Genomic DNA, 20,761 nt, shown 5'->3' with positions numbered 1-20,761 from the left:
GGATTGAAAAGTCCTTAGGTTGTTATACTCTGAACTCACACCCCCACTTTAGATATACTTTTATATTCTTTTGGCTAAGAACATTTTAATTGGGCTGTCCCTATATTATTTCAATCTCGCCTACCTAAATTCTTCATTTCATGTCCTTTAAATATTATATAAAGAATCACTTCTCAGTCTTTTGGCTAAGGTTAAGTATAAATATTATATAAAGAATTTTAAAACAATTCAACTTTTCCAGAAAACATTAACTGATTTCCAAGGTATAGACGAGGCAACATTTTAAGTGCACATTTTCTGTAGGTTATAACAAAGAAAATAGACAAATGTTAACTGATAAGACAACTAAAATCAGCACACACAAAATACACTGGATGTAAAACTAGATTAAAACAGCTTGAAAAAACAGATATTCCAACTCTGCAAAGATTCAAGATCTCTGGAGTAAAAGGATAGTGAATGAAAATTCTGCTAAATTATTATAGACAAGTCGGAACAAGAAAAAGATGAGGAAATAGCCAGATACACAGTAATTGAGGTGAAAAAAAATCTATTCCTGACAAGGGAACAAAAATAATAATCTTTAAAAGAGGTAAAAGGAGTAAGAGTTTAAAATTAAATGGATAAGACAAAAGCAACTCCTGGACACAAAGAAAAATGTAAGAAATTAGAATAAGAATTTTGAAATATCACTTTTTTTAAAAAAAAAGATAAAATTTAGAAAGTACATCAGAACTTGCAAAAAACAAATTGAATCATACATAAAAGTAGCTCAGTGGACTCTGAGGGATATGTCAATACAATAAGGCATTAATCAACAAATGATGGCGTGCTATGGATGTTACCAATATGAGTGCTTGAATGAAGAAAACAAGGAATGCAAAGAGAAGTGGATGTTAACCACAACCCCAAGACTCAGAAGATATGCTGTTACACTATATCAAATAGTATTATATATAAAATTATTTTAAAATCAGTTTCCAGGGGAGGGCATAAAATAAAAAGTTTTAGATTATTTTTATGCTTTCCTAATCATATTTCCAATATTTCTCACCCCTAAGCACCAATCACCATCACATTATTCGACGTGGTCTCATCCTTCTCTTCATTCTCCTTATGCCCACACCTGAACTGCTCTAATTTCTATCTTAACTGCAATCTCTTCCAAAATCTACACCAAACTGCTCAACCCTTGAAGAATATTTTAATTGGGCTGTCCCTATATTATTTCAAACTAGCCTACCTAAATTCTTCATGTCCTTTTAAACTTCATTTCTAATATAAACTTTTGACTCCTTCAATTTTTCCCACGCATCTGTATTAAATTGCTTGGTTTTGTCAGTTCTTAAATATAATTCAAAACATTTAATCAAGTATATGCTATGTGAAAGCACTGTGCTAGATACATTTATAAATTTTAGAATAGGAAATGTCTCATTTAATCTATTCATAGTGAGGCCCTGGCCAGTGTGGCTCAGTTGGTTGAGCATCATTCTGTGCACCCTTAAGTCACTGGTTCAATTCCTGTTCAAGGCACATGCCTAGGTTATAGGCTCCATACCCTGTGGAGGAGGAGGATGGAGAGTGAAGAAGGCAGCCCAGATTAACGTTTCTCTTTCTCCCTTCCTCTCAATACAAACGTATTTTATTTTTTTAAAAAAAGTCTATTTATAGTGAAATATGACAAAGCATATATAGTATACATCAAAGAATTAAAGTATTATGATAACCATCAGCAAGACAAAAATTTCCCTTAGCATTATCTATGTTGTTCCCTTACCACTGCCATCACTATTCAGTAATCAATCCCAAATCAATCTTTTCTAAAACAGGATTTAAATTACATCCATCTCCTACTTAAAATGTTGTTTCTCAAATGCTTACAATAATGATTTGCAAATCCCCTGCCCCATAACAAGATTGAGGGGGTGGGGGATGTTAAATGAAGATTACAAGGCATTCAAGGCACCACCCATAGAAATTCCAATTCAATCAGGCTGATATGATAATTGGGAATCTGAATGTTAACAAACCCTTTAGATTATATTGGATTTTGGCAGCCTATAGAAGACTCTTAAAAAACACACACAAAACTATCAACTTTAGAGAGAGAAATGGGGGAAGGGGAGAGAGAGCAAGAAGGAAAGACAAATATCAATTTGTTGTTCTACTTATTTATGCATTCATTGGTTGATTCTTCTATGTGCCCTGACCAAGACTGAACCCACAACCCTGTCGAATTAGGACAATGTTCTAACCAACTGATCTACCCAACCAGGACTAAAACACACTTTGAAAAAAAGACAAGACACTGTCTGACACAATTTGAGCTTGCTATAGCAACAAAGTCTAACCTATTCCGGTGCTCTCCTCTATGAGACAAGCAGTTATATAGACTTAGACAGTGTTTAAAAAAGTAAAAATAAATTAAGTAAATTTAAAAAAAAAAGAAAAAGAAAAACACAGCTACAAAATAAATGTCAAATTCCTTAGCCTGGCATTAAAGGTCCCCACACAAAAGGCTCCTGAGTAACCACTATACTGCAAGGGTCTCTCCTTCATGGAAATAAACATGCTTTTCTGCAACCTCAACAAGCCAACTGTTCTCTCCATCAAGCTTACTGAAAATGAGCAACTAACTGCACCATTCCTCTTGATCCCACTCAAGCTCCATACTTCCTGGATCTAAACAAACTATTTCTCATGCCCAATTCTACATCCCATACAGACAGCCTTGAACCATTATTCAAACTATTATTAATTTTTACAGTACTAAAAGTGGAACTGTAAAAGGAGATTTTTCTTAGGAAAAGAAATCAAACAAATGGTTAATGTGTGAAATAAAAGAAGTGTATCTACCAGGCAAATTACTACTGTTCCTCTTTACCAGCCACTAGATAAATGCTCCCTAAAGAATTCTTTCCATATCAGAGAGAACAGGTGAACTTAAGTCTCCCCCCCCAAAAAAACAAAACGAAACTGGTAAACCAAACTCTGCTTTAACACCAATCAGATGTCCTTAAACGATGTTCAAAACAGCTATTTAAAAACAATTATATGAAAAGAAATACTCATTTATGAATAATTTCTAAAGTTTTTACATATGCAATCAAGTTAACTTATAATTGGTTATATGAGATTAATAAAAATGTAATAAATGAAATAAGTTTTCAAGATAAAAAATAATAGTGATTCACCCTAGCCAGGTGAATCTCTGTGACTCAATTGGCTGGACTGTCATCCCATCTACCAAGAGGTTGCTAGTTCGATTCCTGGTTAGGATGCATACTTAGGTTTCAGGTTTGATCCCCAGTCAGGGCACGTGCAGAAAATAAGCAATCAATGTTTATCTGTCTCCCTCCCTCTCCACTCCCCCTCCCCTCATTCTTATGCCCCCCCCCAAAATCAATAAGCATATCCTTCAGTGAGGGTTTAAAAAGAAAAGGCTAGAGATTCTTCAAAATGATATACAAATGACCAACAAGCATATGATCAATGTCACTATAGAAAGGCAAATCAAAATCACAATGAGATATCACCTCACACTCATTAGAATGGCTACTATCAAAAAAATATTTTGCCTGGCTAGCGAGGCTCAGTGGTTGAGCATCAACCTATGAACCAGGAGGTCACAGTTCAATTCCTGGTCAGGGCTTATGCCCTGGTTGCAGGCCAGATCCCCAGAGTGGGGTGTGCAGGAGGTAGTCGATCAATGATTCTCTCTCATCATTAATGTTTCTACCTCTCTCCCCCTCTCTGAAATCAATAAAAATATATATATTTTAAAACTTTAAATAGAAAATACAGCCTGGTCAGTGTAACTCAGTGGTTGAAGGACGACTCATTCCCAGTCAAGGCAGAATGTGGACTGGATCCCTATTGGGGGTGGGGGGGAGGCGGTGTACAGGACGCAGCTGATGTTTCTATCTTTCCCTCTCCCTTCCTCTCTATCTAAAAATTAATAAAAACGTATTAAAAATAAATAAAAAATGTGTAGTTTACAATAAGACACTTCAAGCTGTATGTTCAAATTCCAGTTAAGAAGGTTCTTACTATTTATAAATTATTTGTTCTGTCAAAACCAAAGTTAATTCCAATATTCCACACTGGAAGAGATTCTTAAGATCATCTAGCTACTCCACTAATCCCAGGGGATTGGGGTACAAACAATGGCAAAAGAGAAAAATAAGGGAAGTGAAGGTAGTTGTTCAGAAAGCTAAATCTTTTGGTTTTAAGGCAAATACTTTGAGAGCACATCCTTCCTACTTTGAAACTTTGTCTTTTTAATAATTTCATCCATTCAACAAGTTAGGCCAGTAACTGACAGGTTCTGGGCTACCACAGTAAACAAAACAAGCAAGGCTTCACCCTCAGGGAACCAACCACATACCTACCTGAAAGATAGGGTTTTTGTCTTTAAGTCCTTTCACATTCAAAGTAAAAACTTGTTTAGTCTCTATCACCCATGTGTTTCAGTGAGCAACACTAATCTCCAGCTCCTCCCCATTTTGTAAATGAAAAATTGAGTGTCTAGAGCACGTGTCAAACACAAGGCCCGCGGGCCAAATCCGTCCCGCCAGGCCTTGCAATGTGGCCCGCACCGCGCTGTCATCACTGCACTCCGCTGCGTTTCCATCACAATGACAGTTTATGACTGTTCAGTAAACCATTCGGCCCGCGATTTAGGCTGGATTTTAGATTTTGGCCCCTTCTCTGATTGAGTTCAACACCCCTAGTCTAGAGGGTCCAAAAATATTAAGTAAATCCAAAGGCAAAACCCCTTTTTCCTAGACTCTAATTAAAACACCAGGAGCCCCAGTGTGGCTCAGTTGGTTGGAACATCGTCTCATGCACCAGAAGTTCCCAAGTTCCATTCCTGGTCAAAGCACATACCTACGTTGTGGGTTCCATCCCCAGTCAGGGAATGTATAGGAGGCAACCGATCTATGTAGGTCTCTCACACTGATGTTTTTCTCTCTCTCCCCCCCTCCCTTCTCTCTAAAAAAATAAAAACACCAGGAAAATATTCACGTGCCTGAGATCCTGATTACAGGACTCCAAATACCTCAGAAAGTAAAAGTTTTCCATTCAACACGGCCTTCCAACTCTAACAGGATTTGATTCTACATATAAAACTTGTTATATTACTTGAGGGCTTACAAGTTTAATGGAAAACTTTAAATCCCTAGGACAGAATTTATCAAGTGCCATTAAAATAAGAAATTATACTTCCTGGTACATGATAAAGCATGTCCCAATATTTGGAAAAGCTGACACAAAAAGTAGTAGCCACTATAATCTGTGGTCTAGAAAGTACAGTAATTCTCTGAAGCAATATTCATTCACCTGAAGCTTCAGAACGTTTAAATATACAAGGCAACTGAAAAAAACAAAACAGTGATAATCAGCTAATTTACATTTCAAACAATAACAAAACCTGAGAATATTCCAAGTTTGACAGTAATTGACCTGACAGTTCAGTCTCTTCTCTTACCTCCTCCTCCCTCACTCTACTTCTGCACAAGAGTGGGATATTAAGTGTACATGATATGTGCCAGACACCAAGTCCCTAGGCTTGTTCTCCTACTAAAAGTTTTTCCCCACTAAAAAACAAGCCCACATATAACAAATTTGGAAAAACAAACTTGAAGTATAATCATCCTTCTTTTGCAGATAAAGGAAATTGAGGCAAAAACTTAAAGCAACTTGTCTACACAAAAGCAGAAGAACCAAGATTTGAACCTAACTGCAAAGTTTGTAAGCCTTTTTTACTTTCCCTCCCTCACCTCCTCTCACTTTCTTCCTGAGTCTATAAACACCTACAGCAAGTCACTGCTAGGAGAGAAAGGATAAGACAAGGGGAACACAAAAATGTACAAAAACATAGTATTTTCCCTAATGTATCAGAAGACTGTTATAAAAACTGCACTGACTAAAATTAAAGCCTAACCGGTTTGGCTCAGTGGATAGAGCCTTGGCCTGCGGACTGAGGGGTCCCAGGTTTGATTCTGGTCAAGACATGTACCTCGGTTTCGGGCACATCCCCAGTGGGAGGTGTGCAGGAGGCAGCTGATCAACGTTTCTAACTCTCTATCCCTCTCATTTCCTCTCTGAAAAAAAATCAATAAAATATATTTTTAAAAAATTAAAATTAAATTAAAATGCACTGAAAAAGTTTTAAGTGCCTATGATTGGAACAAGGGTTATAGAGGTTCAAAGGACAAAGAGAACTTTTTACTGGGAAAAGAGGAAAATATAAGGTATGTATGTTTGAAAAGCCAAAAAATATCAACCTGGCGGAAGCAGAGCAATTATGTAAGAGAGCAGAAGTTGAATACAGGCTGAAAAGGTAGGATTGGGTCAGATGTTGAAGAGCCTGTTGAAACAAACTCCCTATTTACAGCATGCAGCAAGACAGAATTACACTTTACTTTTACTTATCTTCATGAAACAAAATTACACATGCCCTAGAATTGAATGAGTTTATGTTTTTCAACTAAGACAGACTAGGGTAGCACCTGATAAAAAGTTTATTAAATGCTGGACCTGAATTCCAATAACTGATTTTCCCCTATCTATTGATAACCACAGACTACATTGGGAAGGGGGTGGGAGAAGGGGGGGAAGCCTGAAGCTACATCCAGATTGCTGAAATTTTAAGCCAACTACTCAGTTACAAGGAAGTAGAATCCACAATCTTTTCCATAGAATGCAGGGGAAGGGAAAGTGAACAAGAAGAAATAATTACAAAGAACTACTTGTCAGAAAAATTCCCCTTGTGTTGCCTAGACTGGTTTTAAAAAATATTTAAAAATGACACTTGGGGACTCTTTAAATATAGTTTTAGCTTTAATGGCAAGTTTTTTAAAAATCCAGGTTAGAATCTAGGGGAATGTTCAATTAGACCACAACTATCCTGAAGCTACTGATAACTTAAAATCCAAGCATCTACACAATTCAAAAGTACCATATTTCCCACCCCACCCCACCCCCGCCTAGTAAAAAGGAGACTTACCAGATCTTCAAGTGTCACCTGGATAAAATCACTCTCTATTGCTGTTCTATGTGGCAGGCCAGGGTGGGCTGCCCTATGCCCTCTCTTTATCCCTACTATCATTACCTCAGCAATCCATCCCCCAAACCTCAAAGATTGGTTTGTGGATATGAAAGATAGAGCAGCTGCATTTCCTCAGTCCACAAACAATCAAAAGCTGTTTTTTTAAAAAAAAGCACTCCGGAAACTTGAAAGCAATCAAATTCTAATGCTTACTTTAGTAAAATTTAAGCTGAAAGGAAACTTTGAATCTAGCCCAAAGAAATTGAGGCTCAGGGCAGTTAAGGGATTCGCCCAAAGCAAGTGATTCTCTATAAAGTTGTTAGGAGTCACCAGTCACAGTAGAACTTAATCACATTCCATCAGTTAAATTTTTATGAGATTAAGTACCTGGTATGCAAAAAAAAAAAAAACCAAAAAAAAACCCCACAAAACCTTCTGCACTCCTTTCGTGCCTTCCCCCAGAGCTATACAGAAAATGCTAGATAAATCTCAAATAATCACAAAATTACTCTTTTTTATCTAATTTAAGACCACGTGAAAACCTAAAATGCCTAAATTTCTGAAATACTGACTAAACGAGTGGGTCAACGAAACCTCAAAATATGTGTCGGAATAAAAATATGAAGTGGAGTATATTACTGTTTTTTTGGCCAGCTGCCCTTTCTTTTGTATTATCGTTTTCCTCGTGTTTTTTTTTTGTTTTGTTTTGTTTTGTTTTGGGGGGGAGAGGTAATAGTTATTATAAGTGCACAGGTAACCTAAATTACTTTTGGGAAACTTCGACTTATTAGACAATTTAGCATATCTCCATCTCTCAAAAGTAACTTGAAAATATCCTCCCCACCACACTATTTTTTAACAAAAATACCTGAAATAACCCTCTACCAGGCCACAAGGCATTAAAGCCACAAAATAAGAAACCTAAGCCTGTAAAAATCCCAAAAAAGTACTTAGTGCCCCATCAAGTCTCCCCTAGCTCCCGGTTTACCGCCCAACTGTCAGAGTATTTGTGGAAGAACCTGGGGGGAAGTTCTGCACCGGGTACACTGGCTGTGGGCGCGTCACATACACCAGCGCCCACACATAACAAACACCAGTTTGGGGAAATGCAAACACGCCACATGTACATGTTTTAACCGGATCTAACTAAGCTGGGTGTTAAATCAGTTCTTGTACCGAAGGTTTAAAAAAAAAAAAAAAAAAAAAAGGCGGCAGCAGGATACATGCATATTTCACGTCATTTAAAAAAAAAGAGAAAAAAAAGCCGTCATCAGAAATGCTAAGGAACTGACCTAAGGCGAAATAAACAAGATTCACACGTCCAGACCGCTGTACAAAGCGGTTTGGAAGGATTCCTTCCGAAATGCCGGGTGAAAGTCCTTTGGAGTTTCAAAACTAATGACTACCTGCACAAACAACCAAAGCTTAAAACTACCGTGTCCTCCAACCCTTCCTGTTAACCATTGCCCAAAGATATTAAAAAAAAAAAAAAAAAAAAAAAAAGACAAGCTAAAAAGGGAACAATAAAAGGCGTCTCACCGCACACACAGCACGAGAGGGACTGTCGGAAGTAAGGCAGGAGCCTGTTAATCTCGGTAAACGCCTTGGGGTCCCCGGGGTCGTAGTTGAGCACTAGGCGGCTCGCGGAAATGTAGAGAGCAGTAGCATTCACGGGGTTCATTGCAGACACTTGGGCACCGTGGGCTCCCGGTGGAAAAAAAATTCCGGATCCAACCTTGTGAGCAGCCTGGGGACAATGGCGAGTTTGCGACGATTCGGAGGAAATCAGAGCAGAACCGCTGGCCAGAGGAGTCACCAAAATCCGTGCAAGTTTGCGAGGCTGAAGCAATCCTCCCACACATGGGGGCCTTGGCGCCCCTCCTCCTCCGTCCCTGAGACTTTGCAGTTGAAAAAAATAAGAGAAAACCAGCGTTCGAGTCTATCCCAGGCGGCCGCGGGGCGCAGAACAGTGGTGGCGGCGGCGGCTTCGGTGCTCGGGCCGCGGAATCCGGTCTGTAGCCTCCTTCGGTCTCTAGCCCCGCGGCTCGGCGGGCGGCCTTCGCACGAGCTGCATCTCCGGGCGGCCGCGGAGGTATCTCCTCGGGTAGAGCTGGGCGGGAGCAGGGCCCGGCCCGGCCCGGTCCGGTCCAAGGGGCGGGCACGCTTCTCACCGGCTGCGGGGGGCCCCTACTCCATCACAGCGCCCGGAGCGGAGGAGGCAGCGGCGACAGCGAGGACGACAGCTCCGGGGTGGTCCGCTTCCTCGATCTTAGTGCCCGAAGCCGCGGCCGCGGCGGCTCCGAAGGCTGCTGTTGCGGCTAGCCCAGGCCGCCGCCGCTCTCTCCATATCGGACGCGGGGGACCGGACGGTGCCTGGCTCTCCACCCCGGCGATAGTACAGCCCCGCTGGTTTCCAGGAGGTGCCGAGGCGGGAAAGTCCGTCCCGCACCCGGTAGGGGAGGGCAGGGAGGAAGTTCGCGGGCCCCGGCGGCGACTTGCGGAGCGGCAGCCGCGGGAGGGGGGCGGGAAGCAGGCCCAGGCGGGCCGCGGCGCCGCCGACGGCGCCCCTCGCTCCTTAGTCGCTCACTCCGAGGTCACCAGGCGCAAGCGCCGCCCCTCACTGCCCGGCCATCTTCTCCGCGCTGCACACAGACGGACGCCGCCTCCGCCAAGCACGACGGCGGCCGCCGCCGCCGCCGCCGCCGCCCACGGAGCCCGCCCGCCCGGCCGCGGCGGAGACGAGCGCTCGCACAGCCCAGGCCCGCCGCCGCCGCCGCCCAGCGCACACAGCAGGCCCCGCCGCAGGCCCCTCCCCCCGCGCCTCGCCGCCCTCACCCCGTCTCGACGCGCCACTCTAGCTCGGTAGGGCCCGGGTGGCTGCGGCTTTTAATGGATCCTGCGGGCTGTGCGGCGCCCCAAGCCCTAGCCGGAGACGACGACCGTTACCCCAACGGGCAAAGCCACTGTCATCCCCGAGACTCCCCCGCCGCCGTCGTCGCTGGCGCTCGCACGCATGCGCAGAGCACGCTCTCACCCCCCTCCCCCCGCCCTTTCCTTTCCCTCCGCTTCCCTTTTCCCCTGCTTCTCCCAGAGCCCCCTCCACGCCCTCCCGGGGCTGTCCGCCCGCTCAGCGCGTGCGCATTCCGCCGCCTTTCGCCCTTAACGCGTGCGCTGTGACCGCCCACCCAGAGAGCCGGATAAACACATCAGCCCGCTCGCGCCCGGCCCCTCCCGCCGCCAACCCACCCTGGGCTCATGGCGCATGTCAGGCTCCCGGCGCGGAGCATGCGCAGAGAGAGCCGCCCGCTCTTCCCGCCTCCTCCCCCCGGCGCTCTCAGATTCCCTCTCCCCAGCGTGTTGGCTGTGGTGGGACCTCCGCCCGTTGGCCGCCCGTTCTTCCCCCGGCATGGGGCTGCGGGCTTCCTCCCGCACTACGCGGCTTCCTCCGTGCCCGCCACAGCCCAGGCCGGGCTAGGCAGCGCCATGGGACGCTCCGCCCAGGCTCCTGCTCGGCCTCTCCTCACCCCGGCTGACCGCACGGAGAGGAAATAGCCCCGCGCAGCCCCGAGTCCCGCCCCGCGGCCTCGATCCCGGAACCCGGCTTCTAGGCCGGGGAGAGGGCGCTGCCGGGACTCGCCCAGTCGGGAAGGCGGGCCGCCGTCCACGTGGCTGCACGCCCGGAGGCTTTGGGCGGCCTTTGCTGGGGCTAAGGTCTCCGAAGCCCCGGCCAGCGACCTGCAGGCTGCAGGCCTGGCCCCCAGGCCCCCTCGGCCGGAGCGGGGCTCCCCGCAGCCTCTGGTCCCGGGGGTCAGACGGAAGGGGGCTGCCTGGCCTCACGGAGGCGCCCGCCGGGACCGCATGGAGCTCCTGAGGGAACAGTCCAGTTGGAAAACCATGAACCCCCTTTTTTAGCTCCGGGGGACAGACCTAACCCTTCTGTGTAAATCAGTATCTTAAGAATCCATGGTCCTGCTTTAGAACGAACCCAAATCCTTAAAAGTAGTATCTGTTTTTAAACTTTTGTCTTATGGGGTTTTTTTTGGGGGGGAGGGGACGGGGAGAGATTGTTTTACAGAAGACTAAGGACTCTGAGATTAAACATCTAACTTAACCTGATTCCCTTCCGCTGTAAAAGGACAAAACCTTTGACTAGAACAAGTAGAAACATAGCATAGGAACTGTTTCTTAACTCTGGACATACCAGAGTTGTTCAGCATAATTTTTTGCACGTAATACATGCTCTGCAAGTTTACCAAATGAAATGTATAACGTTAAGTATTGTGGCACAAATACATGTTGGTTTTAGGGTCTTATCACTTAGAATAGAAATCAATAGTTAAGAGATTGAGGGAATCTGTATAAACTTCTGATATATAAGTTCTACCACCATTGAAAACAGGTTTTCTTCATAAGGCCTAGCATATTATCAACAATTAAGTATTAAGCAATAAGGACTAACTTCCTAGTTTTGTTACGCAACAAAGCAGATAATTAAAGTTGAGCAAAATATATTTGGTTGTTTTGTATCTGGAAAATGGCAAATATTCTAAAATGCACTCGCTTAAAATCCCCATCTTCCTTTTTTTTTTTATAAAATTTTTTTTCTAAGTTCCTCTTTAAATAAAAATGTTATCGTTTATTACATGTCTATTTTTATTCCAAATTCTAAGGTCTTCTTCCACAACACACAGGTGGCTCTTTCCCAAAGGAGCAGCAAGAATAAAATAATCAGCATCCGTTTCCATCCAGGCAGCATAAATTATCAGTCACCCCAGAAAAGTGATTACTTGAAGAATCTTAACCTTGCTGATTTTCTCATAACTGTATTTTTTAAGTCTCTTGAGATGCGCACAAACCAAATTAAGATTAATTTTATTGACGGTTCATTTGGGGGGAGGGAGGCTTAAGCCAGTTCTTTTTTCAACATTGAAGAATAATCCTTAATGATTATTTGGTTGCTGAGCCTTGCCAAAAAAAAAGGAAAGAAAAAAAAAAAAAAAGGAAAACAAATTAACTATGTATAGAAAATAAAGTATTTGGCAGTACATATAGTTTGAGTTATTTTATGTTAGGTACACAGGCAAATTTGTGGTGCTAGAAGTCAGGATAATGATTACCTTTAATAGGGAAGGACCATGAGGTTGCTTCTGGACTGCTGGTCACATGCTTTTCCCGCCCTGGGCTGTATTTACACCCATACACTAGTGTGATTACTTGGTGAAAATTCATCTAGTTGCACACTTATGTTTAGTGCACTCTTTTCTCTATGTGTGCTTTATTCCACTAATATATTTAAAAATAAAGTGTTTGGATCAAGTACTTAGGAGAAATTATATACAACTCAAATCCCTTAATTATCAATATAAGATTTTTTTGTATTTTATGCTTAATGATTATTTGAAAGTAAAAGTGTTAGTATTGCCAGATCTAACAAAAATACAAGATGCCAGTTTAAATATTTTAATGAAACATTTATTTTAAAAGTTTTGAATTTACAGTATTACATAGATACTTCAAATAGTTCTAGTATATTCTACACCCAATTTCACCTATTATTAATATCTTACATGTGTCACAATGAACTGATAATAATACACATGATTAAAATCCATATTCTATTTATATTTATTCAGTTTTTCTCTAATATCCTTTCCCTGATCCAGGATGCCATCAGGGCCTACATTTAATCATGTCTCCTTAGGCTCCTCTTGGCCTTGAACTTGTTGCCTTCCTCCCAGTTAAATTGTTATTAAAAAATTCTTTTTATTCAGACAAAAATTTTTCATTTACATAGATGTCCCATTCTGTCTATATTACCTCCTCTTTTTAAATTAAAACTTATTTCTAGCTGAGTCAGGTTTGACTCTGGATAGAGTGTCGGCCTGCAGACTAAAAGGTCCCAGGTTTGATTCCGGTCAATGGCATGTACCTTGGTTGCGAGCACATTGCCAGGAGAGGGTTTGCAAGAAGCAGCTGGTCCCTGACTCTCATCTATGTTTCTAGCTCTCTATCCCTCTCCCTTCCTCTCTGTAAAAATATCAATAAAATATATACCTTAAAAATTAAAACTTATTTCTGTTCTCTGAAAGATGAGACAGAGGGCCAGAAACCAGGACACAGGTTTTATTACAGGAGAAGGAACCCTGCCAGGCTGCCTCCCAAAGGAAGTGAGCACATATGCAAGGGTGAACACACCTTTTGAGGGGAAGGAAGGGAAGGAAAGAGATGGGGCTTAGGGTACTTGGCACTGATTGGTGGTTTCATATAAGACACATGATTAGGCACTTAGGGACTTAGGAATGGGGAGGTGGGGGGCCTTAGGGTATTTGGCAGGTGCTGATTGGTGGTTCAATGTACAGTCCATATAAGGTGCCTGGTTAGGTGTTCAGGAATGTCCGTGCTGCAGGTGGAGTTTATGCCATTCTCTGTCCATCAGTTGGGAAAAGGAGGATCTATCATTCTTCAGTATTGCCAAGCGCTTACCTCTTTCATTGTACTTACAGTTATTGACAGTTCTTGATTTGGCCCTATCGCCTAATGGGCACTAAGTAATTTTTAAAATAATGAGTTACTACGAATGCAATATTATAAAGAACACCTCCAGTACAGTGTCTGGTGCATAATGGGCATGGACAAATGTTTACATATTTGCTTTTCCTTGGGGAGAGACATAAAATGTCTTGCAAATTTAAAAATAGTTCTTATTTCAGCTTGATCAATGTCAATTCTAAAATCCTTAATAAAACTAGAAGTGTGGATTGATTTGAAACACCCAGAATAATCAATCAACAAATATTTATTGATTGCACTTTGTGGACAATGAAGTAAATGCAGTAGTAGTTGTAGTGATGCTTTCAAAGAACAATGATCAGGCTGGCAGTAAGTTGGAGAGACTTTCTAAGAGGTTAGGGCCTTTATGAAGTTATGAAATAATCATTTGCCTTTCCCCTCCTCCTCCTCCTGTCCCCATCTTTTTCTTCATCCGCCAAAAACTAAAGATAATTTTTCTCTCCCATTTTCCTATATTGCATTCTCCCTTACTCCCTAGTATGTCCACTCTACTGCCTTTTCCATTATAGCCATCTGATCTGGACCGAATGTTTGTGTCCCCTCCAAATTCAGATGTTGAAATCCTAACCCCCAGGTCAATGGTATTAGGAGGGTGGGGCCTTTGGGAGATAATTAGATCACCAGGGTGGAGCCCTCATAAATGGAATTAGTGCTCTTATAAAAGAGACCCTAGAGAGTTCTCATTCTCTCTGCCATGGGAGGATACAAGGAGAAGTCACCCATCTTCAGCTGAGAAGAGAGCCCTCATCAGGCAACCATGCTGGCATTCTGGTCTCAGATTTCCAGCCTCGAGAACTGTGAGAAATAAATGTTTGTTGTTTGGCATCGTTATAGCAGCCCAAGCTAACGAGAAGACACCATCCCTATAAAATTTTAACAAGTGTTTAATATACTATCATTGTGGGAAGAAATCAATCTAACTGCAAACTAACCTTAATCTAAACTCACAACAAATCTTTGGAGACTGTCAAGAGCAAATGCATTTTTACAGGGAGCAGTAAATCAGATGAAATTAAATCAAAGCCTAACCCAGACCAGACCTTCTCCTCTTTCCCAAACAGTCCTCTCTGTTAACTTCCTCTTCCATTTTCTGCTCTTTAGCTGTGGTTATACCTCCCCAACATTCAGTCTTAGAGATCCTCAAAAGAACCGTTTCCCTTTGCATATCAATTCCTATTGATGTTTTTCTATGACAGTTCTTTCAAATCAGTACACCTATCCATTCATTTCATCCAAAAACATTTAGCAACTCCAGCATTCATTTATTTTATATCTCCAATATTAAAATTGTCTCCAGCTTCTTCATCCTTGGCTCCAGTATAAACAAAGCATCTTGCTTTATTGATTATCCACCTAGCACAGTGCCAGACACATATTAAGGTACCCATTAAATGTTAGTGTTTTTATTCCCTAAGATACTTTCAACATTATTCGAATGCCTATTAAATTTGTCCATTCATTTACGCAACCAACATTTATTTCCAGTTACATGCCAGGCATTCAGAATAAAATAAATGAATAATTCAACAGTTTCCAGCCCTCAAAGAGTTCACAGTCTAGTTGAGGTGGCAGTTATATACACAGCTAATTTATAATTCAGAGTAGTGAGGATTTAAGGATGCAATTGATGCAAGCCTAAAATTTCTTAACAGATATTTCTGTTACATTATGAGTAAAACAATCTTGCGTGGACTTGGCTAAGAAAATAACTGCAATTATTCATAGCATTGTTCCTAAGGGAAATATGTTCTGCATTCCAAATAATTTAAAATTTAATTTTTGGAAAACAGCTCGTTTGTTCCTGGAGGTTGTCTATTTCTCCATTACTTAAGCTCCCTATCAGTTTTTGTAAAAATGTTATTGAATTTATTGGGGTGACATTGGTTAATAAAATTATATACGTTTCAGGTGTACAATTCTATAATACATCATCTATATTGTATGTTTGCCAAGTCAAGTCTCCTTCCATCATCACTTATCTTCCCTTTATCCTCTGCTACATCCTCCACCCCATTTTACTTCTGGAAATCACCATAGTGTTTGTTGACAGCATCTATGAGGTGTGTTTTTTGTGGGTTTTTGTTTTTTTTCTTAATCCCTTCACCTTTTCACCCAGTCCCTTAAATACCTCCCTTTTAACAGCTGTCAGTCTGTTCTCTGTATCTGTGAGTCTGTTTCTATTTTCTTTGTTAGTTTATTTTGTTCATTAGATTCCACATATAAGTGAAATCATATGGAACTTGTCTTTCTCTGACTGGCTTATATCACTTACTAGTAGCTTGATACTCTTCAAGTCCATCCATGCAATTTCCTCAGAATTGCACTGGGGTGTAAGATGCTTCCATTCAATCTTTCTCCCTTCATTTCTTCACCTGAGGTCGGACTTGCTTTAGAGTCTGATGGCTCTACCAGCCCCCCTATTTGCCTTCCCATTTTTTCTCATAGGCATTTCCTCTAAAAATGTACTGAGGTTGCAGGTTCTTCCCCGGCCCTGGCCCTGGTGGAGCATGTGCAGGAGGATGTGCTTCTAACACATCAATATTTCTCCCTGCCTTTCCCTCTCTAAAAATCAATGGAAAAATATCCTTGGGTGAGTTAAATAAAAACAAACATTTGTTTATGGGACCCCTCCAGTGGTGGGCTTTCTATTATGCATTGGTTATTCAAAGTTAAATTAAAAAAAAAAAAATCCTGTCTCCCTGAGGAACCAATACTTACCCTAATCCAGGCAGAGAGGGGATCAGGGGAGACTGCCTTGAGTAGATGATACATGAGGAAGATGTCATAGGTGTAGAAGAGCATGCATAGTTGCAAGGAGAAAACCTCCAGAGCCATATGCAATGTGCTAGCTCAATTCCGTTCCACAAATACATTCTGAAGGTCTCCTATGTGCTGGGACTCGTTCCAGTTGCAGGGGCAACAGTGGTGAGTGAGCCAGCCATGGTCCCTGCCCTCTGGCTTAGAAATCTAGCTGGGGAGAGAGCTAAACAATCTTAACATGGTATGAAGATGTGCTGTAGGGGATGATCTACAAAGCACTTTAGGACCAAAGAGTCCCAGTGCCCCCAACCCCAATCAAGTCCCAATTTCTGAACATGGTAAAATCCTTCACAATCTAACTCCATTATCACTTTCCATTCTCATTTACCATTATTCCTCCAAAAGCTGGGGACACAACCGCACTCACGTGTGTGTGTGTCTGCGCCTTTGTTCACACACTGCTGATATTCCCTCGCATGCAATTACCTTCTCAGAGATACTCTCCTTGATACACCCAGACTTTCCCAAATTCTCTCCTGTGCTACCATGTCAGTCCCTTGTCCTTAAACAGGGACCCAAATGCAGAGCCAAGAGCACCCACTATGAAGTGAACTTTGTCCAGCTACATGACTTTAGGCCTTGGATCCTCAGCTTCCCTGAATAGCTAGGTGAACAATTTCTAGTCCAGGAAGAATAATAAATACTGGTGGTTAATTTGCTGCACAAAGTAGGTGCTCAAAATTTCTAAAATGTTGCTGAATTGAATTGTATTAACATTATCAGCCTCTTGGGGGAAGGCGATAAGGCAAATTCCCAACCATTCAGTGCAAAATCCCTTGGGAAGTGACTGTAAAAGTCTAAAAAAGCATCAAAAATCATCTAGAGATCATCTGTTGAAACAGACTGCTGGTTGCACCCCACAGAACTTTCAATTCAGTAGGTCTGGTGTGGAGTCTGAGAATTTGAAAAGTCTATATTTCCAACTCTTTCCTCAGTGGTGCTGAAGCTGCTGGGCCCCACACTTTGAGAACCACTCCCTCCCTATCAGTTAGGAGCCCTGTGGTCAATAACTGGCACATAACGGCACATCCCGGTGTTTGAATCCTGGCTCCACCACATCTTCATCCTTGACCAAATCACTCTAACTCTGTATTTCACTGGCTTCATCTGTGGAATGAGGATAACAAGCTAATCCCAGTAAGTGCTTCATGCCTTACCTGGTCCACTGTTCACTGAATGTTGGTTAATTCATTATCTATTTCCTGGAGCAAGTGGGACGAGAAAACCAGAGGTCTAGGTAGTCAGAGAAGGTCTTTTCTGTGCGTGGCCAGGAGGGTACGAGATCAGAGGACCATGCCCCATTCTCTCTGGGCGACGCTGTAGAGCGGCCGGGGACCTGGGAATCTGAGGCCTTCCTCCCGCGCACGCTCTGCAGTCCAACCCGGCCTCCCTACGTTCCGCTGACGTTGCGCAGGCGCAGACGCCGCTCCACTGACGCTCGGCCGCGCACTTGCGCACTTGCGTACTCAGGTCGCTGGTTGGGGGCGCGCCGGAGGAACAAATATGGCGGCAGCGATGCGCGTGGCGGCGGTGGCAATGCGCGCGGCGGCGGCTGGAGCAAGGCTCGGCGTAGCGGGGAGCGGTCTCCGGGCCGCAGTCCGCAGCCTGTGCAGCCAGCCCGTCTCCATTAACGAGCGCATAGAGGATAAGCGCCGCGCCGCGCTGATGGGAGGGGGCCAGCGCCGCATTGACGCGCAGCACAAGCGAGTAAGTCCGGAGGGGGGGACCGAGGCCGTCCCGCCCCCGGCGTTCGCGACCTATCACAGCGCGCCCTGCTCCCGGCGCCCGAGGCCTCCCAGCCAATCCGTGCAAAGCTGAGGAGGGGCGGGGTCCAGAATGTTCACCTTGAGAACTTGTTGCCTTCCCCCCAGAGCCCTGTGGTGCTTTATCACTTTCTGCTTCCCCTTGGAATGTTTGTTAGGTGGACAGACCTGGCTCTCCACTCTCAACTGCTGTAAACTTTTGGACAAGTGACTAATCTTTAGGAGTCAAATTATTCTAAACAGAGGATAATAATAATTCTCCCCTCACAATCTTATTGTTGAAATCGAGACAGTGAAGCGATGATAGGCACTTCATTTTTAAAAATGATGCTTATTCTTCTCATGCCCCATGAAGGAATGGTTCTTGTTCCATTATGGAAGCAGTAAAATCAAGACAGGTGGCAGGGGAAGTACCATAAGCAAACCCTTTGTGTTTCCCCAACTTCTCTCATGATGAGAATCACCTGGTGGAGTCGTTAAACTACAGATTCCTGAATCCCAACTAAGAAGTGCTAAACTAGAATTTTTGGGAACATATAGGTAAAACTGTATACTTAACTAGTGCTCTAAGCATACAATTTTACCTATATGTTCCCAAATACTATACTATAGTTCCCAAATACTATACAAAGTATACAATTTTATCTATATGTTCCCAAATATTATACTATAGTTAAGTATATAATTTTACCTATATGTTCCCAAAAATTCTAGTTTAGCACTTCTTAGTTGGGATTCAGGAATATGGATTTTAACAACTCCACTAGGTGATTCTCATCATGAGAGAAGTTGGGGAAACACTGGCTTACATTAACCTGGGGTCGGGTGTGTGGTGCATGCAGAGAACTTGTGGGATCTTGTCCCCAGAACACCAGTTAAGCCCCTTTAGGATCTCGGGGTCTCGGTGTGCATGGACCTGCTGGGGATGAAAGGCACACTTCGACAGTAGGTGGTTTTTCTGGGGGTGTTCATGTTAGTGTATATCTTTGGCTGGAGTGAGCAGCCTGGACACTGCTACCCACTGCCCAGGTGTTGGAGGAGATATGCTGGGGGGCCATTTAGCAGCAGAGGAAACAGGCCCAGATCAATTGGTAGCCTGGGACTTCAAACTAGACTGGAGTACTGCGTCCCTGACGTGTGTGTCTGGACCGATTTGCTGGATGAATTAAATAACCAACCTGGAAAGTGCAGAGTGAAATTTTTAGAGGTGAAGGGCACTGAAGCATAACTCACCAGTGTGGGGGGAGGTGACTAGGGTGGAAGCCTGGGATCTTCAGTGAGGAGATTTGAACCAGCCCTGTGAGTCTGAATTTGAGTGTTGAGTTAGGTGTCGTAAAATTCCCACTTGACAAGGGTCTAAAGGTGACAGTTTCTTTCTTTTTACATATTTACTAGAGGCCCAATGCATGAAATTCATGCAAGAGTATGCCTTCCTTTCCCCAGCTGCCAGCACCTGTTTCCCTCCAGCCACAGGCACCCTAACCAGTAGCCTAGGCCTTCCTCTGCTCGGTGATCATGATATGATGGCCAGCTCGACCAATTGCATCTCACCTGCCTTGGCTGGTGCCAGTGGGGGTCATAGTGTGGTCCTGGATGGTTGGTGTTCCTCCGCTGTGCGGCCTTTCAGATGATTTGCATATTACACTTTTATTATCTAGAATATTTGCCTTCCATAGTTAGTGGCTCCTGGACCACTCTGTCTACTCTGATTTTCTAACTAGGTGAAGTCTGCTGATAACACCTGTCTCTTAGGTTGATGGAATATAGGCTTTTACTTGAGGTGAAAGGGCAAAACCTGTTCTCCTAATCCTCCCATGAGCACTCCTTGCTTACTGACTTTGTCTATGACGATATCACTGAATGATTTTTGTTGCATTTTAGGGAAAGCTAACAGCCAGAGAACGGATCAGTCTCTTGTTGGACCCTGACAGCTTTGTTGAGAGCGACATGTTTGTGGAACACAGATGTGCAGATTTCGGAATGGCTGCTGATAAGAATAAGGTATCTGTTCACAATGGTGTTGTGAGCCTCCAAGTTGTACTTTCCTGCTGTGGCCTTGCTGGCCTACCCAACGATTTTCAACCTTTTTCATCTCATGTCACACACAGTCTAATTATTAAAATTCTGAGTTGTATTTTTTGCTGATTTGACAAAAAATAGGTATAATTTTGATTCATTCACACTGGACGGCTATTGTGTTGGCTGTTGTCTTTTTTTTTTTTTTTTTTTTGACAGTCTAAGGGGAAAAAAGGTCAGTGCCCCTGATTAAATAGTCAGGTATAGCATGTTTAAAAAATTTTTGCTGCATAACCACTTGATAATGGCTGCACTAGACCAAAGTAATTCTTTTGGGATTCAGAATACATTGAAACATTTTCACGCTTTAGGGCCCTAGCATGCAAGAATGCCTCTGGAGAGGCACTGCTGTGGCCTCCAGGTCCCCCACTTAACCTTTGTCTGCAGATGAGGGAATGTGAGTGGACCGCTAATACCTTGTGCAGTGGGACTCTGGTCCAGTTCCTAAGGCTCTGGTTGTGGGTTCAGAGTTTTC

General features: G+C 43.1%; 2 protein-coding genes and 1 non-coding gene across 4 annotated transcripts in view; 2 read left to right on the top strand and 1 right to left on the bottom strand.

The window, feature by feature from the left end:
- Positions 1 to 9,095, bottom strand: part of MSL2 (MSL complex subunit 2) — a 28,749-nt gene extending 19,654 nt beyond the window's left edge. The window contains exon 1 of the mRNA XM_036431376.2: positions 8,597 to 9,095. Within this exon, the coding sequence (XP_036287269.1) occupies positions 8,597 to 8,738 (142 nt within the window). The 5' untranslated portion in view covers positions 8,739 to 9,095. The remainder of the gene's footprint in view (positions 1 to 8,596) is intronic.
- LOC118715860 lies at positions 2,283 to 2,406 on the top strand. The gene has a single exon (XR_004986999.1). It is a non-coding gene; the product is annotated as a small nucleolar RNA SNORA28 (small nucleolar RNA).
- Positions 9,096 to 17,899: 8,804 nt separating the features above from the next.
- PCCB (propionyl-CoA carboxylase subunit beta) overlaps positions 17,900 to 20,761 on the top strand; it is a 43,202-nt gene continuing 40,340 nt past the window's right edge. Inside the window, exons 1-2 of one of the 2 annotated variants that reach the window (XM_036431368.1) lie at positions 17,900 to 18,154; positions 20,092 to 20,211. In XM_036431368.1, coding sequence (XP_036287261.1) covers positions 17,951 to 18,154; positions 20,092 to 20,211 — 324 coding nt within the window. In that variant the 5' untranslated portion in view covers positions 17,900 to 17,950. The remainder of the gene's footprint in view (positions 18,155 to 20,091; positions 20,212 to 20,761) is intronic. The other variant, XM_036431371.2, reaches the window with a different exon arrangement.

This window comes from Pipistrellus kuhlii, unplaced genomic scaffold, assembly GCF_014108245.1.
Source record: "Pipistrellus kuhlii isolate mPipKuh1 unplaced genomic scaffold, mPipKuh1.p scaffold_m20_p_11, whole genome shotgun sequence".
NCBI lineage: Eukaryota > Metazoa > Chordata > Mammalia > Chiroptera > Vespertilionidae > Pipistrellus > Pipistrellus kuhlii.
This window is presented reverse-complemented; position numbering and strand designations above follow the sequence as displayed.